General features: G+C 36.9%; 1 protein-coding gene across 1 annotated transcript; it reads right to left on the reverse strand.

The window, feature by feature from the left end:
• Nucleotides 1-6867: 6867 nt before the first annotated feature.
• Nucleotides 6868-14553, reverse strand: LOC135470530 (uncharacterized). The gene is made up of 6 exons (XM_064749533.1): nucleotides 14335-14553; nucleotides 13527-13739; nucleotides 12560-12691; nucleotides 12038-12106; nucleotides 10134-10257; nucleotides 6868-9387 (listed from the first exon to the last, which is right to left on the reverse strand). The coding sequence occupies exons 1-6, from the start codon at nucleotides 14399-14401 to the stop codon at nucleotides 8943-8945; spliced, it is 1050 nt and encodes a 349-aa protein (XP_064605603.1). The 5' UTR covers nucleotides 14402-14553; the 3' UTR covers nucleotides 6868-8942.
• Between the last annotated feature and the right edge of the window lie 2703 nt (nucleotides 14554-17256).

Raw genomic sequence — 17256 nt, forward strand, 5'->3', positions numbered from 1 at the left:
ACACATCAGTTGGTGCACACTACACATAAATACATATACCTCTTTTTTACGAAAAATACACTTTGTCATTGTTGAGATATGACAACCTCATAGAGATATCACCTCAAAAATATACACGTGTTTTTCAATTATTTAATTTTCCTTTTGTTTTTATTTTCAAGATCCCTAGATTTTATTTTTGTCCAGGCCTTGGTGCCAATATAAGCGGTCCATGGTGTTACCTGGGGACCATTTAAATATGACATATGTCTCTCTCGGCTGGTCTCATTCGAACATATACTGAATTGCCTCTATATAAGTGAAGCTTCAGTGTGGCGTTAAATAACAATCCAAAAACAAAACAAAAAACAAAAAAATGGTTGAGCACAAGACTCATGATTGCCTTACTCGTGATTAGAATATACATAAAGAAATATAAATGTTTGGGGAACTAAGACAACTTTCTATACACCGGTATACAGTTGTGGAATGTGCTGCAATACGATATTTAAGCCCTTACTCGTATACATATGCGCGTTAATCGCTCACGGTACTGACTTCCTCTCGTTTGACAGAGGGTCAATCTGTGAAGTCTTGCACTAGCTTCATGTATGTGGCATGTAAATCGTATGGAATATTGATTGCATTTTATCCAGATGTTAAACCCTTATTGACATATTAAATCATACTCCTTACAGCACATGTACGCTCTCTACCTTTCACTGTACACCACCAAGAGCAAATTATGTACAGAAATCCTGAACAACGCCGAGGTCACGGTGATGAGGCAGGGAGTGACGTCAAAAAATACAAACAATCCGTCTCAACCTTTGTCTCCAGTAATATACATCACACACACACACGCAGTCTCTTTCTCTAGAGTATGTACGACATGATTCTAACCAAAGCCTGAAACAATTTTATTGATGAATGTTAAATGTGTTCCACGGGAGGAGACAAGTGATGAGGCTAAACCTGAATATGCCAAATTCCCTAATGTAATGCATTCATATGCATGTATCCCTGGTTTATATATGCAGATGTTTGGATTTTTAATGTATGTGAATATTTTCATCTATCCCGATACTCTGATATTGTCTCATTATTGAAAAGTATACAGCTTGCTTTGCAGGAATAACGTTTTCGATACAAATTTATGTATGGTCTTGTGTAGGCAAAAGTATACTAACAACTTCGTCTATATTTATATACTGGCTAATCCACTAATCCATACTACTTACAAGTCAATTAAAAAGAACATTCAGCTCGATTTACGTTTAACTTAAATAACCCATTAACAACAATTTCTCTATTATATAGCGAAATATATGGCAATGTTGATATTCCAGGCGTTTAAAAAAAAATCAGTTTTTTAGGATGTCAGGATAATCTCGACACGAATTTGAACACGCATAACTGGTGGTACTATAACAATGCGTGTGTAAAAAGAAATAAACATGTATATGGAGCCACAAACCAAACCAATAGTCAAGGCAACAGAACGCCGAAAATCCTGAACGTTCTGCTAGCATTATAACTTTTATATCAAAATAAATCTCATTACATTGTTTAATGTTATTGTGTGCTATATGTCATGACAAAATAGCACAGTAGGTAACTGTAGTTTAGCCAGTGAAGTTTAATACCTCTGCTTAAGCAGTTGTGTTATAGGGGACGTGTAATTTGTTACTATTTATGCATTCACATGAACAGTTCGAATAATACTCAACTGAGGTAATGCATACGCATATTGGAACTGAAGCAGACAATATTATACATTAGAATGTCTGTCTAACAATATTTGAGTAATTTCGAGTACCAGTCAGTAAATGTGCAAATGAAAGTAGATCATATATACTGAAACATTTTCTACCACTTCGCAAAATATATAGTCGAGTATTCACAACTTGTACACAGACACAGACACTACAATAACGTGTATGTAATAACGTGCTGTGTTAGATTGGGAGATCGTTTAAGTAGGTTGTCATGTACAGCGGGTTTGTGGCTCACGTCTGTGAGTTCATGTTGTGCAAATAGCGGACTCTTCTTAACGCCTCTCGCTTCAGCAACGGCGTGTTGGACACTTCCTCAAAACTTATTTTTAAGCCTGTCCTGCGTGACCAACGCTAATTTATCGAATTAAGAAATACAACATTCCCTCCTATGAACGTGTCCAACTCTCTGTAGCCTGCAGGTGTGTCATGGCTACTCGCATACCCAGATGCAACAAAGTGCAGGTGTATATCATTCGCAGGCAGAAGTAAACCTTGTACATGCATTTTAGTTGCAATTCTGTTCATATTTCTTCATTAATACTTAAACACTTAACGTCTATACGTCTCTTTTCTATGCAATAAACCGTAAAACGTTTTAAATAAAAAATTCACAACCTATAAACTCCAGTAAAGTAAATGTCCTGGACTGATATATATGTGCAGGTGCGTGCCTTTTAGCCCAACAGACAGAGCAGCGTCTGGACTGCCAAGTTGAATGACACGTGTCTGGAAGCATTACATGCTAACATAAACAACAGAACCATTGTCTGTATGCATATTCTTTCAATTTGTTCACATCGGACAGGGGTTAGGTTCTCAAGACAGATACCTTGACATGCCCGACAGGATATAGTTACTTGACTTATGTACTATTGCGTTTTTCCTCCTACGCAGCTTTTCTACTTACATGAAGAAACATTTCCGTCAGTTTGCAAATTAAGATTTTCTAACACTATTACTGTTTTATACTGTATTTATAGGAATTTGAATATCAAATAGTGTGCTAACTGTTAACAGAGTTTACATAATGCCAACATACACAAACGCTACATATTCTTTGTTTCTTTTTTTGGGGGGGGGGGAGGGATGTGATTGATTTTATAGCTGAGGGCTGTTAGTCGTCGCTCATTGAAGAACTGTTACTTTTACACCTGTTGTATCGCGAAAAAACCTATAGATGCATGCCTTATGGTTCATTCATGGGTGATGTTAAGAATTTTGTACAGTGGTTCTCTTGATTGTCGCTCACGGTTAACAGAATTTCAAAATGGTCAATGTTAACCTGTATGGCTATGCTGAGTGAATGTCATCTCATACAGTCATCTGTACACATCTTTACGAAAATATATACAAGGTTTAACTTCACTATTGAATATGTTTCTTTTATTGCTGATGACAAACAATACTGGAACAATGTAAATTTATTTAGAACCTACCGACAAGCTCTCAGGCTACAATTGTATAGATATTATTTGTTACATTATAAATGTTGGAACGTTTTTGTTGGATGACGTGTGAATGGTGTATTTTAATGTTGTAAACCGTCCATTCCATGACAAATAAACGTATGCATGGCGAGGGGTTTTATCTGCTGACATATAGGCCTACATGTCCCATTCAATTGCCTTAATATTTGAAGTTCCATATTCGAGGACTAAAATCATCTTTGTTGGTGTTTAATCAAAATGTAGGAAGCTCATTCAAAAATCTTAAAGTGAAATATTTTTTGTAAATTTTACAACCTGCAATACTATTCATTGGATCTAATGGGCCGGATGGTTTGAGCATCTATCGAATTCTATAAACTCCCTTCCTTGCATCATCAAAAGAGACAACCGCTTTCCTTTATACACTGATCCACTTTTTGCTAGAGTTTTAATTTTTTTAAATGGATCGTGGAGACTACTTTTGTGGCTGATCTCTAGAAACATGGATGGGCTTTAGAGGCTGAAGATTTCTTAAATCTGGAAAGCATTTATGCCCCGCATAAATAAAAAAAACTTGTCACATGGTCAGCAGGACTTCAGTAAAATTTGTTTTATGATAAAAATACACTTATTTCTACTGATAATAAACATTTACTGGAAAAATCTTTTCCAACATAGCTGATTATATCTTATTCATTTCCCTCACTGAAAACCGTGAAACAGATTAACGACAGACGTATTTAAAATAAAGCTTTGTATGCAAACTTAACTTACCTTGAGCGATGACATTTCGAAATCCATTAATGAAAAAGAAATACAACAGAAATGCAGGAGTAAAAGCCTGCATCATTTTTAAACGTTTGAAGTCGACAGTCTTTCCGAGCTTGGTTGGTCATGAAAACATAATTACTGACACCTAAGGCAAACGTCGTCCCATACAGTGCTCAGTTTGTTGAACTTAATACGGCTTACACAGTCCGGCTCTGCACTCAGACATCTAACGTGCAGCGCGGAAAGATACATCAACGAAACGTGAGGTGAGTCGGCGCACTCAGTTTATATTCACACGATGAGGCTGTGTTTCGGTTCATTGCTCCCTGTGTTACAATGGTTTTGTTCTCGTTTACAAAGGCTTCTATTTGACGAAAAAACGTCCAGGAGCGGCTCTTGGGTTGACATTTATACAACATCTACTGTGGAAGACAGTGGTAAACTGTGAACAATCTGAATATATATAACGTTAAAAAATTGCCATCTTTGTTTCTGACCAGTATGTCTTTAAGTAGATACCTGAGTCGTTACCAAATTCAGCTAGATGTAACACAAAAGAGTTTGGGGTGAGCATCGCACCATCGCATCTGGAATGGGTGAAAACAAAAAAGGCATTCTTTATACTTTGTGTCTATTTGGGCCACTGTCTCTTTTCAGCTGCTATTTTTGAATAATTTTAAACCGTTTTTTTTTTCTTACATTTTATAACAATTGTTTTTTTATTGGTTCCATACACTACACACCTGAAATTGTATCTTATTCGTCATTTTTTCCCGAAGCAGCTGAAACCGTTAGCCAGGCACACTTTATACATAGTGCTCGCATAGAGCTATGTAAACAATGTTAGGAAATGTTATAGGATAGAAAATTCACTTTCACAAATATAAATGTACACGCACGCTAGCTCACAACAAAGGACTACTCCGCTGACATTTTCATCTTCAATTTACGTGGAAGAAACCCCATTAGTGTGGGTCGGCAATATGTATTGTAAAAGTCTGAGTGCAATCTAACACTTGTCTTCGTGTTTATTTTTTCAAAGAGTTTATATGATCAGAATAATCAAACACGTAAAATTCAAATAGTTCTAGACCCTTAACATGCATATCAGATTCGCGGATCCATAAAAACATGGACTTTGATACATTAATTGAATATATTGTTTTCATGTTGTTTGGGGTTTTGACTTTTACTTAATACAAGATAGCTTTATGTTTAGCGTTGTTACAGTCAACCACTATAATTCATTTCATAGAAACCGAGAATGTGCTGAAAATTACAATCAGATGACTTAGATATCACTCATATCTCGAGGGTTATTCGCTTGCTGACACATTCATTTATTAAAATTTACTGATGTACCCTTGAAGACTTACATTTCAAAGACAATGCCTTCACGGACAAGCCAATGCCCATATTGTGATCGTTCCACTAAATACATCTTTACCACGGTGTACCACGAAGAACAACAATATGTTACACACTCTTAAAATTAAGTCTTGTTTGAGAAGACTTTCATATTCATTATTTGTGATTCAGTCAGGTAATTGGAGGCAAGATGAGATATCGCAAAAGAAAAACATGAACAAAGGTTGTTCGGAAATACAAAAAAATTGGTATACTCCATCTGCTTGCTCACTTTGAATCAGCACGCTAGAAATGGGAGTGAACCGGATATGACACATCCATGATATATATACGCGAGAGCTGTATTGGAGAACATAACTATAAACCTTTTTTAATTGTGCTCTCTAATAACCAAGTCTAAAACTTTATATCACGGGAGGCGCAGATTAATGGATGCGTACCAAAAATGAATTATTTATGAATCACACATCTTTAGTCCGAACCGGTAAACACACACACACACACAAAAATTCGCTAAGGTTGCTCGGGTAGAAATTTACAAAAGAAAAAAAGACGACTCACAAAAATAGGTGCGCATGTAAGTTACATGCATATGCATGGCCTCGAGGCGTATATGCCTTCGTTGTATCGTTTAACATACTTTCATCATTCGTCAACAACACAACAATAACATGGCGTTCTTTTCTGTGGAAGTCGGAATTCACGACCCTTCTTCAAACCCTCCCTTGAAGTGGGGTATCACTGATTACTTGTAGATTCATACCAAGAAACACCGTGCAGGTAGACGTACGAATGAAAAAAAAAAAAAAACTTGCGTTCGTCATATGAAGAACAATTAGAAGATACATCCTATGTTCTTCCCTCTGACAGTATTTAGTTTATTGCTTCCATTATGATACAACGTCCAAATCGTACATCATACGCCTCAACTGTACTTTGTTATATGGATACATAAATATTTATTAAATAGACCCTACCATATAATATTTGTGATTTGATATAGGAACTAATGGTTGTGACAATCACGATTTCTTTCACGGAATTACAACTTGGAAATTGAAAAAGTTCGTCATGCAGTAACACACACTAGGTCGGTGGATCACCGCGAACATTCCGCCTTCATTCACTAACAAAACTCACAGCATTGGTATTTGTGAACAATCATCCATATACATTTGCTGCGTGTTTCATGGACAGTGTACACGTTTCTCAATTTACTGATACATGCGTTTTTCTTTCGCTACTAGCCTGGTCAGGAATATTTTACGCTTAAACGCATCTATAGTGGTGAACATTCTGACGTAACGACTCTGCAGATATAAGAGCGAGAGCTGGATGGACTGTCCTGAATGGCAAAGAAGGGTAGTCCGTAAGTCTGACCTCCCCCGGCCTTTCACCTCCCCACGCATCGTCCCTCGATGACTAACATTAAAACCATATTAACAGGTTAATGTGCAGATACATTCCTCTCAAGATGGATCACTGAAAGAAGCACAGAAGCAAATACTTTAATTATATTTAAAAGCTTCGTCATGAAATCTGTAAGCGATTTATTTAAATTTATTTTATAAAATGCGCTACGCGTAAAGAAACATTTCATAAATATGCAGACATATGTGGTACCTATACAATTTGCATATGTGAAGCTACAAGCATAAAAGGCATATACCGTTACGGCAGAGTAAACCACCACGTATTGGCTTTATAATTCACGAGTCACGGTCGACCGACTTTTCCATATACAAATAATAAAATTCCGTACCTGGCCAATTATAAACATTCTTTAGTCCTTTGTAAAATTTCCAGGTACACATGTGGCTTTTGATGTCAAAGTGTAAACAAACAGATGCATACAATCGTATATATCATTTGGGGCTATAGAGTGTAAGGAGCACGAAAAAAAAACAAAAAAAAAAACAAATGCAAAATGGGAACATCTATGTATGTAGGTCTTCTTTCAAATAGAAATTAAAGATAATACATGGAGAAACCTTATTAGCTATACACATACTTTATTCTATTTTCCATCAAAAGTTTGTTATCTGACTTTTCAAACAACTAAATCTATACAACAAACCATTTCAATATCTTTTAGCATGAAATTGCGAATAAAGCACATATACACCAAAACAGGTCATATATCTATACCGGTACAATTAAATTACAAATGTGCATGAAAAATAAAATCTCACCGAAGCAAGCAGAATTTATATTCTGAAAGAAACTATTTTGTTGTGACTTCATTCCCTATATCTGTATAGAATTAATGAAGGCTACCTACATGTAGGTGTATTTCTAACGGTGTGCCCGAGTTAAAGGCTTCTCCATCACATATTAGATACTATATACATACAAGTAAATGGGATGTTTTTAGTTTATACACTTTGACCACAGGAATGTACCGGGCAAGGACTTCTATCATACATCTACAAACACGGAACTTTCCAATTATACGTCCTAATACTCCATGAAGTCGTTTCAGTCTAGAAGGCCACATGATAATATTGAAATTTCTCTGGAAAAACTCATTCTAGTACGTACTTAAGGGGAAGTTTCTGTCTAGGGCGATTCGCGTACAATACCAACCCAGTGGTAAATCTATACTGCCATGCGAGTATTTATATATTTTAATGCTTTATGTGAAAGAAACGGTAGATAAAAACATCTTTCCCTTTCATATATCCGGGCCAATGTGAGGTCTACATTATCCATAAAAATATCATTTCCCGTGATATTTACGTATGCAAATAGACAATATCTGATGAAATGAAAGTTCTATCGATGTAATTACATTGTTTTCCGCAATTTTTTTTTTCATTTTTGACTAAGTATAATGAGATTTTTTTCCGGATCCGTGTTAAGGTTTCTAAAACTAGTCACAAGAACACAATTGGGGCGAAGAAAACATCTTTGGCGACTGAGGTGCCATCTCAGGGTTCGAGCTCGTTGTTAATATTTTGGGAAATTATCTCGTGGACCGAGAACAAATTCAAAAATAACAAGTTGAACATAAGTATGAAAACTATATGGATTTTTCTTTTTCACTCAATTAATGTACTTTTTTAAATTCAAATTTGGGTGTTATGGGTTCTGTATTCGTCTATCAACACTATAATCCGCTGATACATCAGTGGGTATGCCCTGGATTGAATGAGGATCAATCCCGTGGTGAAACGTATTACTGGCTAAAACACTGACAAATCCGCTGAAAATGGCTTCAACCTGGCATTAACATGAATTACATACATACTGTCTTCAGTCACTTTTGAACTGATATAATTTAAATATCAGGTTCAGTTGTGAACTGTGAATCAATCTGACATAATTATAAAGGTAAGTGGGGCATAGGCTGTTGTTACACAAGTCCAAAAAATGAATGAACAGACTTTTTACATATATCTATAGCACAGCTAACGCAATAAGACCGGTATATATGAGGCAAAAGATGAAATGATGTCACTCAATTATACAAGCTTATACATGTTAATTGTTGGGTGGGCGATTTGTCAGATGTTTATTACCTAGCAATAAACATGCAGCAATACTAACGAACGAACATACTGCATCTAGAAGATATTAATCAGAATTTTAGGCACACATGACATCAGTCGACTGTTCTTCACAGTTTGGATTCCTCCGTATCCGACTTAGGCCTCCTTGGTGGCTTCCTTGGCTTCCTCGCTTTAGGTTGTGGTATCAAGCGATTTACCGATGATACTCCTGTCTCCGAATTATTCTCCATGTCTTCGTTGGGCATGTTGTCAGCGTCCTCCTCCTTTTCGGACTCTTCTTCGCCTTTCTGTGGATCCACTTCCAGAACAAAGTACACGTTATGAACGCTCTGGCCACTCTCTTTGCTGGACGGACGATGCCCATTTTTGGGACTTCCAGATTCGTTCCCGTCGAGTTCCTCATACAAGCCTTTGGATGAGGCCCTGTCGTACTTCGTATGAGGCATGATGATGGGCCCCTCTGTGTAAATACCCTCAGAGGATAGTGCTGGTGGAGGCATGGGACCACGGAGCATGCCAGGAAACCCGGCTTTGGAATCAGATCGATCTTCTCTGAAGGACGTAAGAACAAGTACTTTAGAGGTTCTCTTCGCTGTTATGACAACAATTTTGCTTATGATATTATAAACCTGATAGAAATGACGTAGACAATGAGAAACAATTCTCAGTTGTGGTCCATGACCAAGACGGGCATTCGGCCATCTAGATGTTGCACAAGGGAAGATAATTAGTGTGATGTAGCCCATTACTCAGTGATATAACCCACCGAATTATACCACAGAGTTATCCCCCCTTAGACAACATCAAGCTGGCGCTATGAAGATACCTATAATTATAATGGCCATAATTGAGGACTATTTACCACTAGTCCCGTGATTTTAATGAAGTTATGGCAACATGTTCGATACAGGTTGGTCACAATCTGATAAGCGGTGAACAACATGTAGAACACTCATAAATTATTCTGGAAGTGTTGCAGCTGAAACAATAAGCCCACCCCTTCACTTAATCGTACTTTGCGCTTTGACCCACAAATAATCCTAACAACGATTATGTAAGAAAAAGTAATGGAAGCCAGTGCCAGTTCTAAAATTTGTAAATGTTTACCATAACTAAACCTCTGTAACTTGTATATGTATACACTGCTGTATCCATGTAAGACAACTCCCTGCGACAATGTTTTATTTTCTGTACACATTGCACATCCGCCCTTTTACAGTTGAGTCATTAAGTTACTACATCACAAAAGTATGGTATCAATCTACAGGTGTGCCATATCTCTCATGCGTGGACGTTACCTGCTGCGGGTCTCCGATGGTTGGTGTCCACGCCGTTTCATCAGATTCACAATGAGTAGAGCCATGAACACCCCAATCACAATGCCGGTGCCAAAGGTCCCGATCAGCTCTCCAAGATGATTTACTACAATAAGTTATCATACTGAAAATTACATATGAATGTTAACGGAGAAGAAAACCTAAAAACGGGACACTAAATGCTGAAAAGAGCACATTTCTTTCTATCTGGTGGTGCCTGCTGCATAATTTTGCCATTTTTCCTCACCATACTCGTAAAGCCTGAAAACGGCAAAGCTGGCATAAATCGATGAGACCATCGCGTCCTCCATCTTCAACACCCTGTAATTTATGCTGGGGTGTAATTTATGCTCAGCCAAGGATAGTCATTAAAACTGCCGGCTTGTTCGGTTTCCCGATCGTCAAGCGGAAAACGACTTGTACAGTTCGCTACCTTCTGGGAAGAAGAGTTCTACCGGAAATGTACATACTGCACTTCGGTCGTTTCGGACGGCAATTCTCCTCCGAACACAGAAGACTTCAGGGCTAGTTCTTAGGCAAAATGGAGTCGCCCACAGTGGATTTTGGCACTGACTTTTATTATAATTTATCAACTTGAGGTACATATTAGAATGTTTTTTATGGCATGCACCTGCGAGGAAAATCATAATCTTTTCATTGGTATTTGACTGATATTTAAATTTTCTTCTCCTTTAATAAACTTCACACAGCACTTTCAATTGTTGTCACATTTAAATTCCCAATCCCGTTGCACACCATTTTCCTTCACCAAGAAACCTTGCCGGCGTGGTATAAATGCAGACTTTTGTAGTACGCCGTTTAACACAAACAGTCAGTCAGTTCTACTCATTTATATGAAAGGAAGATGACAATCTATCATAGATAAGAAATCAGTAGGCCATTTACTGATGGCATGACGTGACAACATGTGAGTGAGTGAGTGCTTGGGGTTTAACGTCGTACTCAACAATTTTTCGGTCATATGGCGACGAGTGGCGACATGTGGTTTTCCAAAGCAGCACCGTTCGTGACTATTCTTCCGATGTGGACGGGGTGAGGTAAAAAAAATGTCAAGTAGGCGTACTTCATAGGTTAGGTTGACCAGAGGCCAAGTTCCAATGGGTATGTGTGACAATCTGTTGACTACATTGTTGTCAATGGTCTGGATTTATTAGCTATGCTGTAGTATTTTAAATGTCAGGCACACCAATAATCACAAAGTCGTCGTTGGGGTTGTTCATTGTCTTAAACACCTAGACACAATCCCTGACATGTTCAAACATCACGTGGCCCTAGTTTATGAGATAAACATGTCTGACCAAATACCTGTCACTGGTATGACTCACTTTGCCATACGAGATTTATCATAAGAAACATTTGACTGTTTAATACTGAAATACCATACAGTACAGCGGAACTGTGATCTTTTTCATTAATTCAAGGTAAATCTATCGTGAAACTGTTTATTTGCCCCTATAAGCAATCCATCGTCACATTTTCTCTCCCTCAGCTAAAGTATCCAACAACAGTGTAAGTTTCCCAGTTCGGAAAAGGATTTATTTAAATCTCCGCCGGCTAAGTTTTCGATATAGATATAGAATAGAAACTCGATATAGAACGTGGAGCACACAATGTTCCCCAGAACATGGAGCACATTGTGTTCCCTTGAATGTTGAACCCACTGTGTTTCGCAGTATGTGGAACACAGGGAAAAAAACTGTGTTCCCCATGATTTGGAGCGCACACTGTTCCCCATGATTAGATGCCAATCTAATTACATATGTTCCTGAATGTGGAACACAGTGTTCCCTATGATGTTGAGCACACACTGATCCATATGATGTGAAGCACATTTTGTTCCCCAGAAAAATCAACAGGTCACCTACAAACAGTGTGTTCATCGTCTTCATGTCCTGCATGTCCCGGATGGCGCCTTCCTGCCCGTCTGCGCAGGGCTGTAAAAAGAAAATAATAATACAGCTTAATATGTAACACCATCAAGTACTAGTGTGTGGCTTACAGACAATATTTTACACACCAGCCGGCCACATTATACTGAAAATGCTGATGCATAGAACAAACCAGAGATATTTTCACAATCTCAATGACCAGGAACCTTCTGGATTAACGTCCCGTGCTCTGTGACCAATTCAGACAAATATTCCGTAAACCACAACAACATGTGGGAAAATAGAGAATGGTGTATTCTCTTCCTTGATACAGACCACTTCTTTGTAGGCATGAGGAAAACTAGGTTTTCACACGCTGATGCACATATGCTTCTGCATCAAGCGGATGGTATATACGTTCAATGACAACAGCATGTACCAATACCTACAATTACACGCTTAAGGACTCACTGAGAGGAAGAGGTTAGGATTGTATTGGTATAACGTAAAAGTACTCACACATTCGTTCGAAAACTGTTTGAAAGCAATGGAAGGCACGTTTGCAGATATCATCTGGAGAGGTCAGCAGGTCCTCGTCTTCTCCCTCATCATTAGCAATGTTGTTAATGAGTTTGGGGCCACATTTCCGTACTGATATAACAAAAGTTTATATTGCAATAAGTGTGATGAATTCTAACGTGTTACCTGGTAACTTCAGTGACGGATTTTGTTGATTTTTTTTGTTGCGGTGTCCATATTCATGCACCAGAAAGAGAACATCTGGATGGCACAACCTCAGATGGAAATAAACACACACACATGCAGGATCAGCCAGTGTTATTATCCAAACCCTGTAAATACAGAGGAATATAGACATATTCGGACACGTAAATGTAAAAATTTCGACATAAGACGAACCAAATTGCGAGGGAATGTCGAAATTTTACAGTGCCACCAATTGGCTTCCGTCCATCTCCATCATGAAGAGTTCACAAGTATTCATGTGCATGGGCCTATTTGTTTGGAAATTTAATCACAGATTAATCGTATTTCCCAGACTAAGTCCATCATTTCCTTTTAATTTGACATAAAATAATTATAAAACCGTGTATAATAGATCATGTAGAAATAAATATGATCTAATCAAACGTAACAGAGAGGGCTGTCAACCACAGCTTTTGTCGCTTGTATCCGCATGCAGGTAACCCCTTAATATATGCTGCATGAATTGAAATCCAGCTTCCGATTGACAAGTCTAACCAATTTAATAACCCATTTGTTGTTATTAAATTGTTACCCTTGCCCTAAAACGCTGTGTGTCTAAGTTCTGAAAAGTTGTGATTAAACTGGAATATAGGCACTGATAAAACGGTTCTCTTACTATCGCTTTATATAGCATATATAGAGCTCTGTATAGGTTACATTACATTTTAGTCTATATATATATCTTCATGCTGACTCATAAAAGAAAAGAGACAGGAATTACCAATGTCTTTACACGTCATGTCATCTAGAGAAGGTGAGCTCTCAGTCTGTCCCTCTTCCCCATCACCATTCATACGTGTGGTAATTGTTGTCACGTTAGTGCTACCATTTACAGTGGACTCTAATGTGGTGGTTGGGATAACTTCAAAACTACTAAAAGCAGTCTGCATAGTTTTTATTTTGGGATCCACAGTTGCTTCTGATGCTTCATCTCCTACAAAGAAAATAGGTATGTTAAGAGAACTAGCGATGTAATTAAATGCGCAATCCTATCAGATCTCAACCCCTTGGATGCATGTTCTAAAACCCAAACAAAACGGTTAGGCCTATAAAACGAAACATTTCTATTCTTTAATACACCATGAGAGATCAGTCTATTCTATATATTTTCAGACAAGGATCTTTTATTCATTAAGAGTGTTCTTCCTTTTGGTCTAATGCTCTTGTATTCTTCCATTAAAACATACGCTCAAGAAATGAATCTGTTAATTTTAACAGAATGTCTGTAGTCTGAGTGATTCTAGAATGTTTCTGTTATTACAACATAATATTCTGTCACATTCCACATAATACCATGTTAGTCTAATAGAATGTTTGTTAAATTAATAGAATATGTGTCATATTTATCATAACAATCTGCTGTTATAACAAAATACATTCTAGTATCACTAAGAAAACAGATTTTCTATTAAAATTAACAGAGAAATTTTTTGACTGTATGTTACGCAAAATGTTATCACAATCGACCATAGGGATATATATCTTAGCATATTTAATCTAAACACAATGTTAAAAGATGGAACACTTACCTCGTATTACCAAACAACTCTGAAGGACAACAAAGAAAACGTGATAATACATTGTTTTGTCGCACATCAATGAATATTCGTCTTTCGGAATAAACTTCCGCAGTACTTTCCAGTCTGAACGTCAGCTTTTTTGAAAGTATGTTCCTGGTCCTCTGTACTAAAGTCCCATGACTGGGCTATATAAACCTAAAACTACACAATAACTTATTGGTGTCATTAACAGCATTTAATACTGTTTGTTCAATGCTAACTCGACACCCGTCACCAACCGTGTAACTATCATACACTAGTATACTTCAGCATGCTGTGTATTGTTACATCAAATTACTCAGTATCTGCATGATATACATGAACGCCTCGCAGAATTACTCTTGCTTCGTGATTTGTAATCATTAAAAAAACCTCTGTTGCCACAATAGCGGCCATGTCAAATATTTCATTTTACAAGTATTACATTTCCCTTCCTTTACTTAAATTAAAGTATACTTTCCTTCTAAAACGACACACTGGGTATCAGACTGTTGAGTAAATATTAAAAATATATGTCTATTAATTAAAACCGTGGAGAACGTCATATGCACTATTAGATCGGCCGAGATATTATTGCACTATTTTGATTGACATGTTTGGCCTGTTTGGGAGATTGGGGGTGAAGAAGTGAGAAAATCTCGTCCCAGGACAGGCTGAACTGTACTACAACCGGGTGTGAGTAAGACACTTCCGTACAGAATCCATCCTATTCTCGCTTTTCGGAAATGGATACTTCAGTACGTAAATACACATACCGTGTTTTTCTACTTTTGTGCATGCAAATTTGCTCATACCCACATTACAGGACCAGAGAACAAAAACTAAATAGGACCTAATTATTCATATTATGGAGCCTTCCAAGTGTTTAAATGCATACGAAGATCCGTTACGTTTACTTTCAGTTTCACACATTGAAATTCAGCGTGATATGTACATGGATATCCTAGTTTCTGTTATATCTACTGTGACAGACAAAATATTGGTTGGTCCCGTGTCTGTATAAACTGTGACTAGATGCATCGGTCGTCGTATCTGGTGTCATCGGCTTGGCGTTCCAGACATCATCGTGAAGTAGTCAAAATACTGTCGACAGCCAGGTTAAACATGCAAGCAAACAATCAAACATTGCCATTACCAGTGGCAGTACAGTATTGATGATTAATAGTGTTGTCTGATAATCTGTCAATGTGCACACCACTCAATCCACTGATGTATAACTGTTCTTAATGAGTGTTCAAAGTTGGTACCACTTCAGGGAGTTTTTACTTTTTTTGAAATTTCTTAAATGTTAAGCCTTTCAGCATAAAGAATACTAGTTACACAGAATACAGTGGCGATCCCAGAATGCTTGACTTACTTAAAACGGCTCTCAATTTCATGGTTCGAGCAGAATGGCGAAACTTTATATTACTTGGATCTAATGGTGCACGTGAACTTTCTACAATTTAGCTAACCTATTCGGTGTATGTTCTCTTGAACAAGGTGCTTCATGTTTACAAGAAACTTGAAAAAGCAGATATTCTTAACTAGCATTTGAACACTCTCTTATTATGAAAGAAAACTTAACGAACAGGCTTGCTGATTGATCTCTCTGGAAAGGGAATTGCTAGATATTTTATGATCAGTCAATAGCTACAAGTCCAGATAATGCCCAGTGTTTTCCAAGATTGAATATATATATATATATATATATATATATATATATATATATATATATATATATTGCAAATTAATTAATCTTTTCCTTTAAAGAAGTTGCATTCCAACTAAATGCATGGAAATCAGCACCTGTCACATGCACCTATCTTAAAGTCTGGATCTGAACTTTTAAAACCAACGGAAAGTCCGTAGTCTTCATGTTGAACAAAATTATCCATAGAGACCATTTGTAAGTCTACTTATTAGAGTTAGCACTAATTGTGTTGGTTGCCTTCAGGAAACACCTTTGGAAAACTTTCAAAAAGTTTCTGCGTTTCAGTCAAAAATCATGAGAGAATGGATTTGCAAATCTAGGAAATCTATAGTCGTTGCTTGATGGTTAGATCATATACAACTGATCTGCTATGTTTTATTTTCTATCAGCTGCAGCATGTAACCTCAGTGCCAGCGATAAAGAAGATGCAATCTGTTAGGTGCGTTATATGAAATTTTCATACAGCTATAGCACTGTGATTATTGGTTATTGCGGAGTTGACCCTATTGGTGATTGCAGCTTTCAGTTTATCAATGGCATTCTGAAAGAGTTTATACACAGTGTGCAAATTCAAAACAAAGACTGGTAGAATATTATGAACAATGTTGAACAATTTTACTCGTAGTAATCCACTTGCCTTACATAGCAAGCTTTATAACAATATTACAGAGCAAAAGTACAGGGGCAGCTATAAAACAAGTAACTGAACTAGAATCAATAAATGAAACGTCTTTTATATTCATGAAGCCAGCAGAATGATTTATCGTAGCTAAGAATAATTTATATCACTTCAGAAAACCATACCAAATGTTCATTCCGGTACAAACATACTCAATAAATCAGGTTTTAATCTGTAATTCTTTCAATCAACAACCCTGCCCATTGGGTAATAGAGATCTCACCCCAATTGATCAAAATTGATAACATGGCAGTACTTTCGAATTTCTCATTGTGTGCGATGTGTATATTTATTTTAATTTTTTTTATATATAAGTTTTTAAACTTCATGAGGGATACTTGATTGATGCATAAGCATTTAATCGGGTGTTGTCTTTTCTTATTAGATAAGCTGTATAAATAAATTATATACATGTGCATGTACATGTATATTTGATTAATCAAAATATTTCTTTAAAAGAGGCACAAATTATATATATATATATATATATATATATATATATATATATATATATATATAT

Source organism: Liolophura sinensis, chromosome 7, assembly GCF_032854445.1.
Source record: "Liolophura sinensis isolate JHLJ2023 chromosome 7, CUHK_Ljap_v2, whole genome shotgun sequence".
Taxonomy (NCBI): domain Eukaryota; kingdom Metazoa; phylum Mollusca; class Polyplacophora; order Chitonida; family Chitonidae; genus Liolophura; species Liolophura sinensis.